The sequence below is a fragment of the Nicotiana tabacum genome, chromosome 1 (assembly GCF_000715075.1).
Source record: "Nicotiana tabacum cultivar K326 chromosome 1, ASM71507v2, whole genome shotgun sequence".
NCBI lineage: Eukaryota > Viridiplantae > Streptophyta > Magnoliopsida > Solanales > Solanaceae > Nicotiana > Nicotiana tabacum.
The window spans coordinates 70,443,306-70,458,169 of record NC_134080.1 but is presented as its reverse complement, the minus strand read 5'-3'; the positions used below and the strand labels follow the sequence as shown (position 1 = coordinate 70,458,169).

The following is a 14,864-nucleotide window of genomic DNA, read 5'->3' as shown; positions in this document are numbered from 1 at the left end:
GGATTCCAACTTTGTTCTAGGTGTCTTTTATGTGGCAGAGAATTGGAAACGAACAACCACTTATTCTTTCACTTCCCTTTTACTAGTCAACTGTGGCAATTGTTCCTTAACATTGTTGGGCTAAGATGGTCTATGCCAGTTACTACTTTTGAGTTACTAAAATCTTGGAACAACATTGGAGACTCAGTGAGTCAAAAGACACATTGGAGACCGATACCTGCATGCATATGGTAAACAATATGGAAGGAGAGAAACTCAAGAGTTTTTGAAGAATGATACAAATCTGTTCAGGATGTCAAGATGGACTGTATTCTTCTATTTCATTTTTGGTGTAAAAAAAGTCTTGTAGAGGATACAGAATCTGTAGTAGACATGTTAGGCTTTTTGTAATTAGTTAGATCAAGATTGATCTAATATTCCCTCTGCTTATTGTTATGCACTGCCTTAGTGCAGTTTTATTTATATAAATGTTACCATTCTCGAAAAAGAATAAGGGTATTTTAGGTAATTTAACTTTTCGATTTGAACTCTTATTTTTAATATAGTATAAATAGATAGATATATTGAATGTTACAGGCACCATTACTGAGGTTATACATTAGTAGATTATCCACTCCTAATGTTTTTATGTATCCCAAGCTCAAATTTCAATATTGGTCTTTTGTTCGTTTAAGAAAAAATCTTCATACTTGATCTCTCCTTAAATCTTTTGTGCTTTCTTTTGTTAATGTGATATCCAAGTTTATTTGTGTGTACCTTAACTATTTTATCAAGAATTTTACTTTTTGCCAACATAAGTACCAGATAATGTTGTCTTCTCAAAATTTTATGTCTTAGTAGCACTCTGACCATGTACGATTTATCAAGTCCGGAAACAAAGTAATATAAAATGCAACTTGAAGAACCAAAATAATGTGTTAAAAAATAGAGTATATATAGCACATAATAGCATTCTCTACACCCTCCTGGCAAGACCTCCTAGGTTAAAGGACATCTAGTCAACTTTGACTAAGTATAGCGCATGTCTATTATGCCCCTATACATGTCCTCTTTTTGTCAACATTATTTGTAACGATTTCTCTCTCTTTTTAATCATATCGTTCCAAATGTTCATGCCTAAACATTTATCATTAAGTAAACTTACATTTTATATTATAGTTAATGTCACGACCTAAACCGATGGGCGGCGATGGGCACCCGATATTTTACTCAACCGAGTACTAATATAACATATCTTTTCGTGTCATACTTTCAAAGATAACTGAGCCGGAAGGCTTCCGTGAGATAAGTAGGATACAATATGAAATACCAACTTATACACAATACATAAGGGCCTATAAGACCAAAATAACTATTCGTATACTGAACATAGGCCAACAAGGCCAAACAATCATTTACGTACATGACATCTGTCTACAAGCCTCTAAGAATACGTAATTTTCATAAAGGTCGGGACAGAGTCCCGCCATATCAAACAATACACATCTAAATCATGCTAACCAAACAAGCAACTCCGAAGTAAATGGAGCGCACTAACATCTTCCGTTGAGCTGATGCCAACTTGGAGGGCTCTCGACCTGTCTATCGGGACCTGCGGGCATGAAACGCAGCGTCCCTAAGCAAAAGGTACGTCAATACGAATAATGTACCGAGTATGTAAGGCACATAAATAAGTACATAACAGACATGGAAGAAATATAGAGTAAATGACTCAACATGTAAGTCTGAAATACTTATAGTGTCATGCATATGCGTATGAATGTCATGCCGTGCATAGGTACATGTTTCATAACATCATTAGCCTCTGAGGGCATCCCATCAAATCATCTCGACCACTATGGACAAATCATCAACGTATACCAGCTGATCAGGCGGTGTTATGTATATAACGCCATAACCTTTCCCATATCCCATATACATACATATATATATACGCGTATATAACGTCATCTGGTCATGGGTCAATGTACATGAATGCAATGCATGAGAAGTACGTCAATAAAATCTCTTAGAATGTCACAAGACCAGTATGCCTTTGAATAATATCATAAAATTAACTTTACCAACTTACGTATTTTTGAGACCCATGAACAGATGATAGAATAATATGACACATGGGGAATCAAGAACATAAGCATCTCTAGTATTTCTATGAATAGAGTCATTTATGAAAGTTGTGCATTTGCTCGTTTCGTTCGTGTCGTATAAATCATGCCAAAAAGAAGGAAGGGATAGCCTTAACATACCTAAATCGATTCTCTTGACAATCCCTTTAACACACTTTGATTGCAATAACATGTAACGGTGGATCGAAGTAGGGGAAAATTCGTATGATATTTTTGACTCGATATTTGAGATGATGTTGCTCCGGCTATAGTACCCTTGGAACTTGACTCAGTAGAGTTTGACGAACTACTTTTGTTGTCAATTTGTTCATCTTTTGGTAGCTCAGCCACCAAACCCTTAACACGAAACCATTTTTTTGGGAACAAAACAAACATCTTCTTCAGAAGAAGTAGTCATACATTGTATTTGCTGTCTTTTATGGTAAGATTTAAGAACTCTTCTATGAAAGAGATTCCTTGGTTTATTATTTTGGAATCTGATACCATCATTCTAATTATATCTAACTAGTCACTCTAATGACATTGCTATTATGTTGTTTTGCTACTTGGGTGTGTAGTAAACTTGGATGACACAAAGAGAGAATTTTAGTATAAAGTTTGCATTATGGTTTACGTAAGGGGGATGAATTGGAGTGGTGATGACTAAGCCTCCTAAATTCTAAAAATGTGACATTTAAGCAATGACTCACTCAAATGGGATAAGGGGGTTGCCACGTTCATGCTTTGATGCTTATCCAAAGTTTTTAATTAGATAATATTCCATTAGCCGATAATTAACCAATTACCCACATAATTAAGAATTGCCTCAAATTACTTAAAATTCTACTTATTTTTAATACACTTTATACATCCCACTACCATGGTCATATGGTACCTTGTATGATACTAGTCCACAAATATCGGGTATTATTATTCGGCCCGTATTTTATCCCAACATGCCAAACTTGGACGAAAATTCATTTTCCTTGACTTGCTTCCCCTCTCACCTTCACGAATTTACTCATCACTTGCTTGAAATAGCAAATCCTTATAATCTCCAAATAATCTTTTCCTTGGACTGATGTCAATTACCTTACAACAAATTCAACGTACAATACTACAGGGTGCAACACCGTCGTAATTTAATACTGCAAAGCGTAACATCATCGCAATGTAATACTACAAGGCGTATCACCATCGTAATATAATACTGCAGGACGTAACATCATCATAATATAATATTGCGGGACGTAATATTGAAGGGCGTAACAGTTAAAATGTTGAATATTTCATTTATGAAGAACTTGGGTCAGTTTGTAAGGGACTAGCGTTATTTAAGGTAAAAGTGCAGTTATGTTTTGGCTTTTTCATTTTAAGTCAAACATAATTACGTTATTGGTTTAACCAATAAACTGATGAATAATTCTAACCCAATATCATACCAACCTATATTTTAACGGTTGACTAACGACTTAGTATATTTAAAGGTCGATAAGCGATAAATTAAATTATTAGGTATAAATATCCAATCGATCTGCCCAATAAGTAATTGTAAAAGCGGAATGTGTGAGGGAATGAAGAAACAGGGGAGAAATTTTTCTTCTTCTTTTTGTTTTATATTATTTATAATTTATTCTTATTCTAGTATTTTCTTTAATCAAAATAATTTATTCACGCACCTAAGTAACAAGATTTGCACACATTTTAGCCACGTCAATTGTGTTATTGCGATATAAACATAGTTAACCGTCAAAATAATTTATTACTAAGCAAATATATGAGTTGGACTGTTTAAACGAAAAAATTTAAGTTTACATATTGGAATGACAAACAAGTACAAGTTTAGGTGGCATTTAGGCCATCTCGCCTTTTTTAAAAGAGGTTATAATTTTACGTACAATTCAAATTTTTAAGAGCTTGTCATGAGAAATGGAAACATCATTGTTTACCAAAAACGTACTACTTACCATTTGTCCTCCAGCGTGACTCAAACCTTCTAAGGCATTAGCCTACTGTTTGATGGTAAAGGTGCTCAACCACTAAAGAAAGCTTCACTTGTCCAATCAACAACCTTTAAATCATTTTTACCACGTCATTTGAGCCGGAGCTTAAGAAAGGAAGGAAATGTTCCAACACATGCCATATTTTCTATAAAAAAAAATTAAATAATAATAGTATCCGAACCAACTTGTATGCTTCCATCATGTATGGGATAACTTTACATGTTATCTTTCTTTAAAGTGGATATGTCTAAGCTAGTTTGTGAACACCTTGACTATTCAATCAAATATCTGCTATCTTGCATCAACACAAGTAAAAGATAACTCCGACCATCAAAGTTTCGGATGAGAAGAAATCACCTATTAATTTATGCATAATAATGAAATTTGAGTACTAGTCTCCAAAATTTGCATCTGCGGCCATTAGATCACACCCGCGGTTACACTCCAAGCACATGCATTAGGCTATAAAACAGATTCAAAGATCGATACTTTAGAGCCTTATGATATTGAACATATCTTGTCATCGTTCCTATAATATGTAGTATGTCTTTGACGAAAAATGAAGTGTTAAAACTGAACTTCTAAGCATAGAAACGTGTCAAACTATTAGAACCGATAAAAATCTATATCTATATTATTATTAAAAGGAGAGGACAAAACTCTCTCCTTAAGCCAAGTGGCGGCCTAAAAAAAGCCATATTGCATAATTAGTTATTTAGTTAGTAATAATTAGTTATTGGTTATTATTTTTGAATTTAAATATCTATAAAAGACGAAAATAATACAAAATAAAAAACTACCATCTATATCTTATATATATACTAGTGTGATATAAAATGTAAAGCAACGAGTACTTGATTATTGCACTTTCTAAATTGTGCGTTATAAATTGTCATTTGAAATAAATCTCTGCTATTTTACTAGTAGCACGCCTAAATAGTGAGATTATACCCACTCTGGTTTCTTCGCTTGCAACAGCAAGAACGCATGAAAAAGACAGTAAACTACAAAGAGCACTCAATAATTATCTTAAATTGGTAGATTTATATGATCATTTAAGTGTTGATACTCCAGGCTCAATACAGTGATGTTAGATGTTTAATTATCCCGCGTAATATTTTTACACATCATTGAATCCGTCTGGTTCAGTCTTTTTTTGGCTTTTATATGAAAATAAAAATCAACAATAATTATATGGCTCATATCAAAACCTCTGAAAAATAACCTAAAACTTGATTCGGTTCGATCGGTTCTTTAAATGGTTTTGACACCCCTATAGCTAATCATTGTATTGTTATCTCAATGTAGGATAAGAAAATTCAATAACTCTTGAATAAAATAATACATGTACTAACTACTAACAATACTGAATTCAAATGGTAACCAAAAGGAGTATAAAATAATAGCATACTTTTCATACAGGGATAATTTTCCCTTGTACTGGTAACCCAACGTGACAGCTTTCATACACTTGAAGCAGTCACAAAAAAAGAAGTGCCAGTCTCAATAAGCTCATAGGTTAACTACAATACGCCATATCTGATGGAATACAAGGCTGGAAAAGTACCTCTCAATGGCGATGGTATCAAATCCGAGCTTGACAACGGACAAGGTAACAAGGGAGCGAAGCAACTTATCTAAAATACAGGATTATTATCTTTCTACATCACGCTGTGTCGAACGTTACGTACTTCACTATGCCACAAAAAATAGGAAAATCATAAGGAAGAAAATCAACACAAAGAATATCTTAATCATTAGCCACCTATTTGATGAGATGCTGTTGAGGTACTTGAGCAGAGCCCCTTGTGCCCCTTCGACATTTGCTAGTGTGTCATCCATGTTCTCATCAATCCTGTGTGGAAACCAAGTTATTACTTTCTTCTTAAAAGAATGTATTACTCACCCCCACTGTATCTTGGCCAAAATCATATATGAGGAGAATTTATTGTGAATACCAGTTATACATCAACAATCAGGTCGTACAAGGTTTTCCACAATAAAGAGTGACAGCAAGAGAAGCAACAAACTTTAATTAAGTGGAAGGCAACATTTTACAAGATTTTTAAATGCAGATAACCCAAAGTATAAGAAACTTCATCTGCTTCTAGATTTTTCTCTAACCATGGATAAAGCAGTAAATCCTGCTGATAGCACAAACATCATATTGAAGATCATTTATCACATCTCAGGCAAATATGAATTCAGATATATCAATAATGTACAAAGATATACTTGTAAAAAAAACAAGTGCGCCAAATATTACACTACACATCACATTACAAAGATATGACATAAAATGAGATGGTGGGGTTCATTGAGTGTACATGCATCACATTGAGGTAGCAAATACCCGGTGGATAGTCGAGGTGCGGGTAAGCTGGCCCAGACACCACCGTCATTTAAAAAAATATGCATCTTATATTAGTGACCCTTAAAATTTTAAAAAGTTCAATTTAGCATGCAATTTACATTACAACAATGGCATGTCATTCCCTTTGATAAAATAAACCTACAAATTTGGATAAGATTTGTCAATCCCACAGATTTGCTCCCCTTACCGACTCAAGTGTCAAACAAACAGGAAGGACTAGCAATTTTTATTTTTTTAAGAATCGAGAAGAATTGACCCATTTCCCTGAAACCTATTTATGCAATAATCTAAAAAACATAGACTTCTAAATCCTTATAACTGGCAGATGCATGAAATGATCCCAAATTGGATCCCAATGTTTTCAGTCCGGAAGTTCATGTCAAGGTTAAAAATCAACATATACCATATAAAATAGAAGATCAACATTTTTCAGAAAGTGATACTGTTAAAAGTATAGTTGACAAATGGGAAAAAGGTAACTTCCACTAGTTCCATTTGCCTTTCAAGTGAGATCATACTGAAATCTTATTAGCTAGTTCAATACCTTCTATACACGGCCTTTGCATTCAGGATCAGTTAGTACTTAGTATTGTGATTTGCAAGCTCATGACAGAGCCGGAAAAGGGGGGGGGGGGGGGCATCTGATCAGATTGCGAAGTCCAAATCTAATGATTAGTTTATCAAAATAATAACAAACAAAAAATCCATCACTAGTCATCAAATGTTAAACTTTACCACTAGGAGACTACATTGTTGTCAACTGGTTGTACTAAGATAACTACACAAAATGCAAGCACTCAAATCTCTTACATCCTTTTTTATTATTATAAGTCTAAATCCAGTGATTCTTTTATCAAAATAATAGTAACAAACAAAAAATCCATTACTTGTCATCAAATATTGAACTTTACTATTAGGAGACTAGATTGATGTCAACTCGTTGTACTAAGCTAACTACACAAAATGCAAATCATTGCGCTCTCCTACATACTTTTATTACTGTTATTTATTGTTGTTAAATTCTCATACATAATTTTATTTTTTTCAAGTGCTACAACAATTGGTATAAATACCTGATTGCAACCTCTCCTTGCTGAGAAACCAAGGTAGCAAGCTGATTAAAAATGCTGCCCAGCTCATGGATAGTAGACTCAACATTTTGAAGAGCTTCTGCTCTACTCTGCATGTAGCTGTCTTGCAGCGGAACTAGCTGCTGCTGCTGCTGCTGCTGCTGCTGTTGTTGCTGCTGCTGCTGCAACAATGGCTGGGTGTCTCCAACCCCTTGCGTCCTACCAGAGAGAATTAAGAGGCAAAACTCATTGATACTTATAAAACCCAAAGCTAATAGCGAAAACAGATGCAGAACAGAATCTGGTTTATCCAAGTTAATTTTTCAGATTTTTTTTTTTTAAATAGGTTAAGAAAAATCAGATGGTTATTACTGATGGAAAAGAAAGTAGAAAGCAATGCCAATATACAAATGATAATGAAGGGACTGAAAATGATTATGTACATTTGAGGAATAGCCTCTTGTGTCTGATTTCTTTTTGGTGCACCCATGAGGTTCCTATTTGTATAGATGATTGGGTGTCTTTTGTAAAGAATCATGTTTTGATGTAGATTTTCTACTTTTGGTATAACGCTTATATAAGGGAGTTATCCTAACATTAATAACACAATTTAACTTACAGAAGAAAAACTAATATCCAAAGTGCATGACCACGTGACTTTACAACAACTAAACCTCAACCCAAGGTAGTAGGAGTCAGCTATATGAATTCTCACTATCCATTTAGCTCCATTTAGACCCATCTTATTCCAATATTCTATAAATTTAGGTTTTCTAACCCTGGAAGAACCATTAGCATATAGCATTAATCTAGACGAGGTTGCATGTCTTATTAAATTTCACCAATTCAAGAATAGAGGTTCCATAGAAGAAAAGGGGTCAAGTTAAAGTTGTGTGTAGTAATGGATTAGATGAATAGGATAAAATAAAGATACATAGGATTATCATAAACCATGTTTGGAGAAGCTGAATTTTTGGTAGTAAAAGAAGGAAGATAGATAGACCATAGACTGAAGAGAAGGTTATTCCCATGAGAGGAAGAGGTATCTCCTCTCTTTCAACCTTTAATTCATGAATCAGTTGTAATTACTTTATGGCATCAATACAGGTAAATCAGTGATTTTGGAAACATGTCAAGATTGCCAAAAGCAAAAGTTAGAGAGACAACAAACTCCTTAGCACTTCTTTTCTTTTCAATAAGTTAAAACCATAGCATTAAAAATATAGCAAGCAAGACGTTACCAAAATTACAAAAGAAATATGTAAACCTCACGGGTGCTAACCAAGCATCTACTCACTGATAGCGGGCCTGTGGGCGAGAACTACTAACACAGTGTAAATTCATCCTCACCTTGGAAATAGCTGAGATGAAGTCGAACCATTAGCCCAAGGAGGAGGGCTGGCTGATGTACTAGCAGTATTCCGTGAAGCTAGAGGACGCTGGCGCACAAATGGATTTGAAGCTTCTTTGGAAGCCGACGAAGAAAACAACTGCCTTCTGTTCTCATGAACCTTCATATTCTGGAAACAAAAATACAAGAAAATGCAGATGACCATGATTAAGTATATTTTTCTACTGTTAACGATAAAACAGTTGCAGGGCAAAACATAATACAACAACATCAACATACCAGTGTAGTCCCACAAGTGGAGGGCAAAACATAATAACCACAAAAAAAATAGTAAACAGAAGCATTCGCTTACTACAGACTCACAAAAGATATATTTGAGTAAGAAAAGAGGCTAACAAGGAAGATTTTCCTCTCCTTTTTAGAAGTAGGCTAACAAGGAAGATTTTCTCTTCTTTTTAGAAGTAGGCTAACAAGGAAGATATAACCAGCATCTGGTCTAACCTCTGTCCGCATGGTGAGTACTTCTTTGAACTCCTTTGTGGCAGTCATCAGTCTGTTCTTCAAGTCATCTACAACAGTCGTCGAGTGACTAGTGGTATCACGATTACCACATTCATTACGAGCATTAGAGTGAAGCTGAAGATCTACTACAGCAGAGTTAAGTGCTGTAATATCTTGCTTGATAACTGCAGTAAGCTCCTGAATTTCTGTAGTCGGATCATCAAAAACAGAAGTCCTTTTTGCCACTGCAATGAGACATAGTAAAACATTACCACTTTTGGATAAATCAGCATTTCTCAAGCCTGCAATCTAAATCAATTACCTTGGAAGAGAAACACAACCTATTTGATCCATGCATTTGTTTTCTCGGTATTAGAAGTATACAAATGGAAATAATTTTTTACCAAGTTCTCTTTTGTTCTCCACGAAAATATATTTTTCACAAGTACAAATGAAAATACTAAAGAGGAAAGGGGGAAAATCAGATGCCAAAATTTGTAGGATGATGGTGTCCAATAGAAAGGAGAAGATTGGTTTCATCTGAAAATATCATCTCAAAAGTAACCTTCTAGAGTTTATTTGCAATCATAGCGATTTCATTTTTATTTTCAAGGCTTAATATCATGATTATTCTCATAACTTCTCATCTATGTGTTTTCATGGCAATGTCATTGCTGATATTATTTTTCCATGTCAAGTTTACTATGATAGCTGCTACATCATCCTTTCTGTCTGATTCACTGATAGACTCTGTTTGCAGTTTCAGCAATCTGGTACAGTGTATCTATAAGCTCATCAAATACATTACAAGTTCAACTATTTTGGAGATCAATGTCGGTTTGCAGCTACATACTTCCTTTCTCAATCTCCTCCACAATGACACTAGACATATGTTCCTGTTCTTTTTTTAGAAAGAACACTAGAGATATGTTCCTTACAAAATGAGACACTCATAGGTGCAATATTGTTAAATTATATCAAAAATCTTGGCCCCGATAATTACTCGCAGCACAAACAGGTGTCAAAGAGCTAAGGCCCCGGTATAACCACATAATACGTAAAATACGAGGATTAACATCTAGTGTCTGCAGTCTGCATCTTCTCTATTATAGTTTGAGAATGAAGCCCAGGGAGGGACTGCATTTATTTTGATGATGTGGAGGGACTGCACCACTAAAAACATTATCTTGGACAAGAAAAATAGCTGTGGTGCTTGTAAGACCTGAGGAAATGGTTAATTTAGCAATTCATTCCACAAATTCTCCCTGGCATCCATAAAAAAGGTCAGTTGCCCAAGTTTGCAACTCTTTTTCCTTTTACGGAAGATTTAGGGGCTTAAATCCATTAGACACCAACCAAACAAACTGAACTGCCCCAAGAACCCATGGTAAGAGAAAACGCAAAGGGAGACCATAACTGGGGCATCTAAGGGAACTGCAGAGTCTAGTAAGCCCAAATTGCTGACCTGGTAACTTCAAAAGGCAAAAGGAATGTCTTAAAGCACAGAAATTCCAAATAAAAGTACATGTGAATCTTGTTTCTGAATGAGAAGGTATAAGATTTAACCAAATAGTCAAAAGATACTGAAATGGCTAAAAAGAAAACCCAAGAAGTAAGAGAGAGTTAAGAAGTCAGAACCATTAGGGTAGTAGTCAACCCCAAACAGAACAAGAATGATCAACTTCAAAACACCATAAGAACAATGAATATTCATATTAGAAGAGACAGCTAACTTCAAAATCCGGCAAGTTCTGTAGGTCTCAATTTGGCAGAAAAGCTTTTCCTATGGGAAAACACTTCACTGGTTTTCCCAAAAGTACAAAAAATAGAAGATATACCAAGCAGTGCCTGGGCCAACGTACGTGCATCTAGACTGGAGTATCTGCTACTCCCACCAGCACAAGTACCGGACAGCTCTACCCACCAAGACTTAGGCGGACGAGAAGAAATTACCTAGTGTTTTTTGCCTCTGTTGGGATAATTCTTCTTTATTGGGCTTCATGGCCTTAAAATCTTTTCGGATGGTAAAGTAACACCTCAAAAAAGAATTTAAGGCCGTGAAGCCTAATGGAGAAAAACTATATGTGCTACAACTATCAGCCATCAAGTTCATTGGATGCACAATAACACTCAAAATGCTAAAATTCAGCTCACATCAGCTGAATTTAGATTATATAACCCACAGAATCATCAGCATTTCCTTCATATCACAATTCAAAACTCAAACAATAGCTCTAACTTTCAAGAGCGACAAATGCAACCACAGCATAAGGATTAACAAGCGCTTAAGTCACGCTCAATGCGTATGTCATAATTTAATTTTGTAAAGGGTAGCAAACTGCCAGTATGATGAGATCTATAAAAATAATAATTCACATAAGAGTTTGAGAAAATAAGATTTAAGTGCATAGTAAGCAACAAATTCTGGAAATTACCAGACAGTGACCACAATGCACACACCAAACGAAAGAAGTCACTCAAGAGCCTTGGTGCTCCAATAACAATAGTAAATAAATTTGTCTACATAATTCTATATTTCTTAGCAGTGTGGTTACGCGTGAGTTTATGTTTCCTCCCAATAGTGGGATGACTCTCATGCTTGCTAGAGTAAAAATGCTAATAATCTGTCACCAACATACGTGAGTTTATAGTTCCCCACGGTAGTGGGATGACTCTCATGCTTGCTAGAGTAAAAAATTTAATAATCTGTCTCCCAACTATATTGCTGAAGTACCACACACAAAATCACTAATCTTCGAGTTAATCTCAGATATCTCCATTTTCTCGAATTACAATTTACCTATTAAAGAATTAAACAAAATTGCAATTACTAACTACTTCAAAATATAAATATAAAATATTTAAAAAATGGAAGGATTATACAGATAGTAAGTGAGTCATGTAAAATGGGACAAACGGAGTGTAGAAATATTCTTCCACTTCCAAATTGTTTGCTACTTATAAAGATAGCCAAGAACTAAATGGAACATACAACAAGTAACTACTACAAAAGTTACACCTCAATATCAAGCTAGTTGGAGTCAGCTGATGATATCTTTGGCAAGCCTGAATGCACCTCGACTATTCCACTGGATACCTGTTATGTCCCACCAATACTGGCACCCATTAACTCCACTCACCAAGGAGTTCGCTAATGATATATTGACTAATTTTAGTTTGGTCTCAGCACATATCCGGGCTTGGACCCGCAGTGTGAACAAGATCACACATAAAATGCCACATCGAATAAATTTTTAATACAAGTTAAATATTCAAAACGTAAATGCGAAATATACTAAAACATATTATAATTGCAAATTTCTTCCTCTACAAAACAAAATAGCATATTAAAAAGCTTTAGTGAGACAAATAGACTTACATTTCGCTAGCTTTGCAAGCTTCTGCGAGGTTTGATGTATTCCGAAACCAATTTTCGAGGCACGTTTATTAAACTCCGATTGCATAGCAACAGTGGACCTCTGTTCCTCCGATCTAGAACCACCACTATTTGTACTGCTACTAACCGGCCCATTCTGTACGGACGAAAATGACTTCTTTAATCTCTCCGCTATACTCTGAAACTCCTGAGTCCGATCCCGTATTGACGCACTCGCTACTTTCACAGGCATTTTCAATAATCTCCGAAAATTAACGATATCAATATACTAACACAAGCAATCGCAAACAATAAGCTGTAGATCCAAAATCAAAACTGTAGACACATAAAATCTCACATGCGCATTCAAAATTCGATTAGATCTCTGCTTGAAGATCTCACAAACCCTAGAATTGCGAGATCGAAAAATCTTCCTCAGATGAAAACCTAGATCTTGCGTAGAGAGAATGTAGAATTGTAGATCAGATGACGAACGTTGAGCGGACGAGGGAGACAATTCGGTGCCCAAAAAATGATTCAACAGCTGGTGCCAGGAGGAGAGTTTTGGAAGAAAAATTGATAGGCTGGAATGTTGGATGGTTAATCCGAGCCCGAATATTTTAACCCAATACATTTGATGGGTTCATGCTGAGATTATAAGCCAGTATTTGTAAAGCTCAAACGTCCAATGTGTTTCACGTATTTTATTTTTCTGTTAAACTAGTTAGCAAAATTAATGTGAGGATCAATACCCATATAAAATGACGCAATATTGGTTGGAGGAATTTTAGAAAGTAAATGAGATACATCCTTTTTGGCAGGTTATATAAGAAAAAATAAATTTCACATAATTAATATAGTGTTTGATTGATAGTATTATGTTTACCCTTGAAATCGCATAACAAGTAAACTTATAAATGATTTTAATGATACGTAATTTCACCTACCACCAATAAATATGATGATTAATAGTGGTTAACAGCAAAGTAAAGCAAACTGCAATTCAGCCATCGAGCTAGGTCGCCCTCGAACCGAGTGAGTGAGAATAGAGTTATGAAATAAATTGATGAACAAGAGAGTATAAGAGAAAAGGAATATTGTATTGCTTTGATATGCGAGAATGTAAGTTCATTACAAATGGTTAAGACCATCTTTATATAATAGAGGAATCCTATTTACGGTATAATTCTAATTACATAAGGAAATCTCATTATTCGCTAAACAATCGTCCTTGATTTGATCTGTTCCGAGATTTCCGCCATGATCCTTGATCAATCACGGATATCTCGCCTTTCCGTTATTATGCTTGTCACACCCCATTTTTACCTACACCCCGAAAGGGGCATATAGGGAGTTTTTTTTCCAACGTAAAGTGACAATCGGAACGGGATTATTTATTTATTAAATTCAGAGTCACCACTTGGGATAATTTATGGTGTCCCAAGTCACCGGTTCAAATCCCGAATCAAGGAAAGAATGACTCTGTATCACAGTCCGCGAACCAGAAATCCGGGTAAGGAATTCTGTTAACCCTGGAGAAGGTGTTAGGTATTCCCGAGTTTCGTGGTTCTAGCACGGTCTCTCAACTGTTATTATTAGCATAATTATCTGATTTTAAAATATTTTGAACCTATATGCATTTTTACTTCAAAACCGCTTTTATTTATTTTAAAGAAGATTTAACGTCGTCTAAAGCATGTCTTTGAATCGCGTCACATGAAATGCACCCGCAATCCGAGACACATTTTATTCAACGTTATTAAGATTCGGATTTGGGTTACATGAAATACACACCCAAATTTAGGAAGGTAATATTATTAAAATAACGTGCCTAAAGCAACTACGCGTTTTAACTTTGCGAGGGCTATGGAAAATTTGTTATATGACACGCCTCGAATTCTAAAGATTAAAGCAATAATTAAATGAGGGCCATGCAATTGTCGTCTTGTTCGGCATGGCGCATCTCAATTCCGGATTAAAAAGAAGAACTTAAATCAAACTCGGAGGGCCATAAACTATTGGCGTTGTCTTATATGGCTCACCTCCAATCTAATAAATGGACTTAATTGATTACTTAACAAGGC

General features: G+C 35.2%; 1 protein-coding gene and 1 long non-coding RNA gene across 2 annotated transcripts; both read right to left on the bottom strand.

The window, feature by feature from the left end:
* Window positions 1-1,337: 1,337 nt before the first annotated feature.
* LOC142181063 (uncharacterized) lies at window positions 1,338-2,731 on the bottom strand. The gene is made up of 2 exons (XR_012709346.1): window positions 2,247-2,731; window positions 1,338-1,615 (listed from the first exon to the last, which is right to left on the bottom strand). It is a non-coding gene; the product is annotated as an uncharacterized LOC142181063 (long non-coding RNA).
* A 2,757-nt stretch (window positions 2,732-5,488) lies between these two features.
* Window positions 5,489-13,420, bottom strand: LOC107797504 (syntaxin-32). Its single transcript, XM_016620402.2, has 5 exons — window positions 12,784-13,420; window positions 9,405-9,649; window positions 8,903-9,072; window positions 7,556-7,771; window positions 5,489-5,963 (listed from the first exon to the last, which is right to left on the bottom strand). The coding sequence occupies exons 1-5, from the start codon at window positions 13,031-13,033 to the stop codon at window positions 5,804-5,806; spliced, it is 1,041 nt and encodes a 346-aa protein (XP_016475888.1). The 5' UTR covers window positions 13,034-13,420; the 3' UTR covers window positions 5,489-5,803.
* Between the last annotated feature and the right edge of the window lie 1,444 nt (window positions 13,421-14,864).

Bases quoted from the DNA above. Each gene is read 5' to 3' on its own strand.
- LOC107797504 (XM_016620402.2), bottom strand. From the start codon at position 13,033: ATGCCTGTGAAAGTAGCGAGTGCGTCAATACGGGATCGGACTCAGGAG. The intron at 7,772-8,902 runs GTGAGGATGAAT...TCTCTCTGGTAG, and splicing joins TCATCTCAGCTATTTCCAAG to GACGCAAGGGGTTGGAGACA. The intron at 5,964-7,555 runs GTATTTATACCA...GTTTCCACACAG, and splicing joins CAAGGAGAGGTTGCAATCAG to GATTGATGAGAACATGGATG.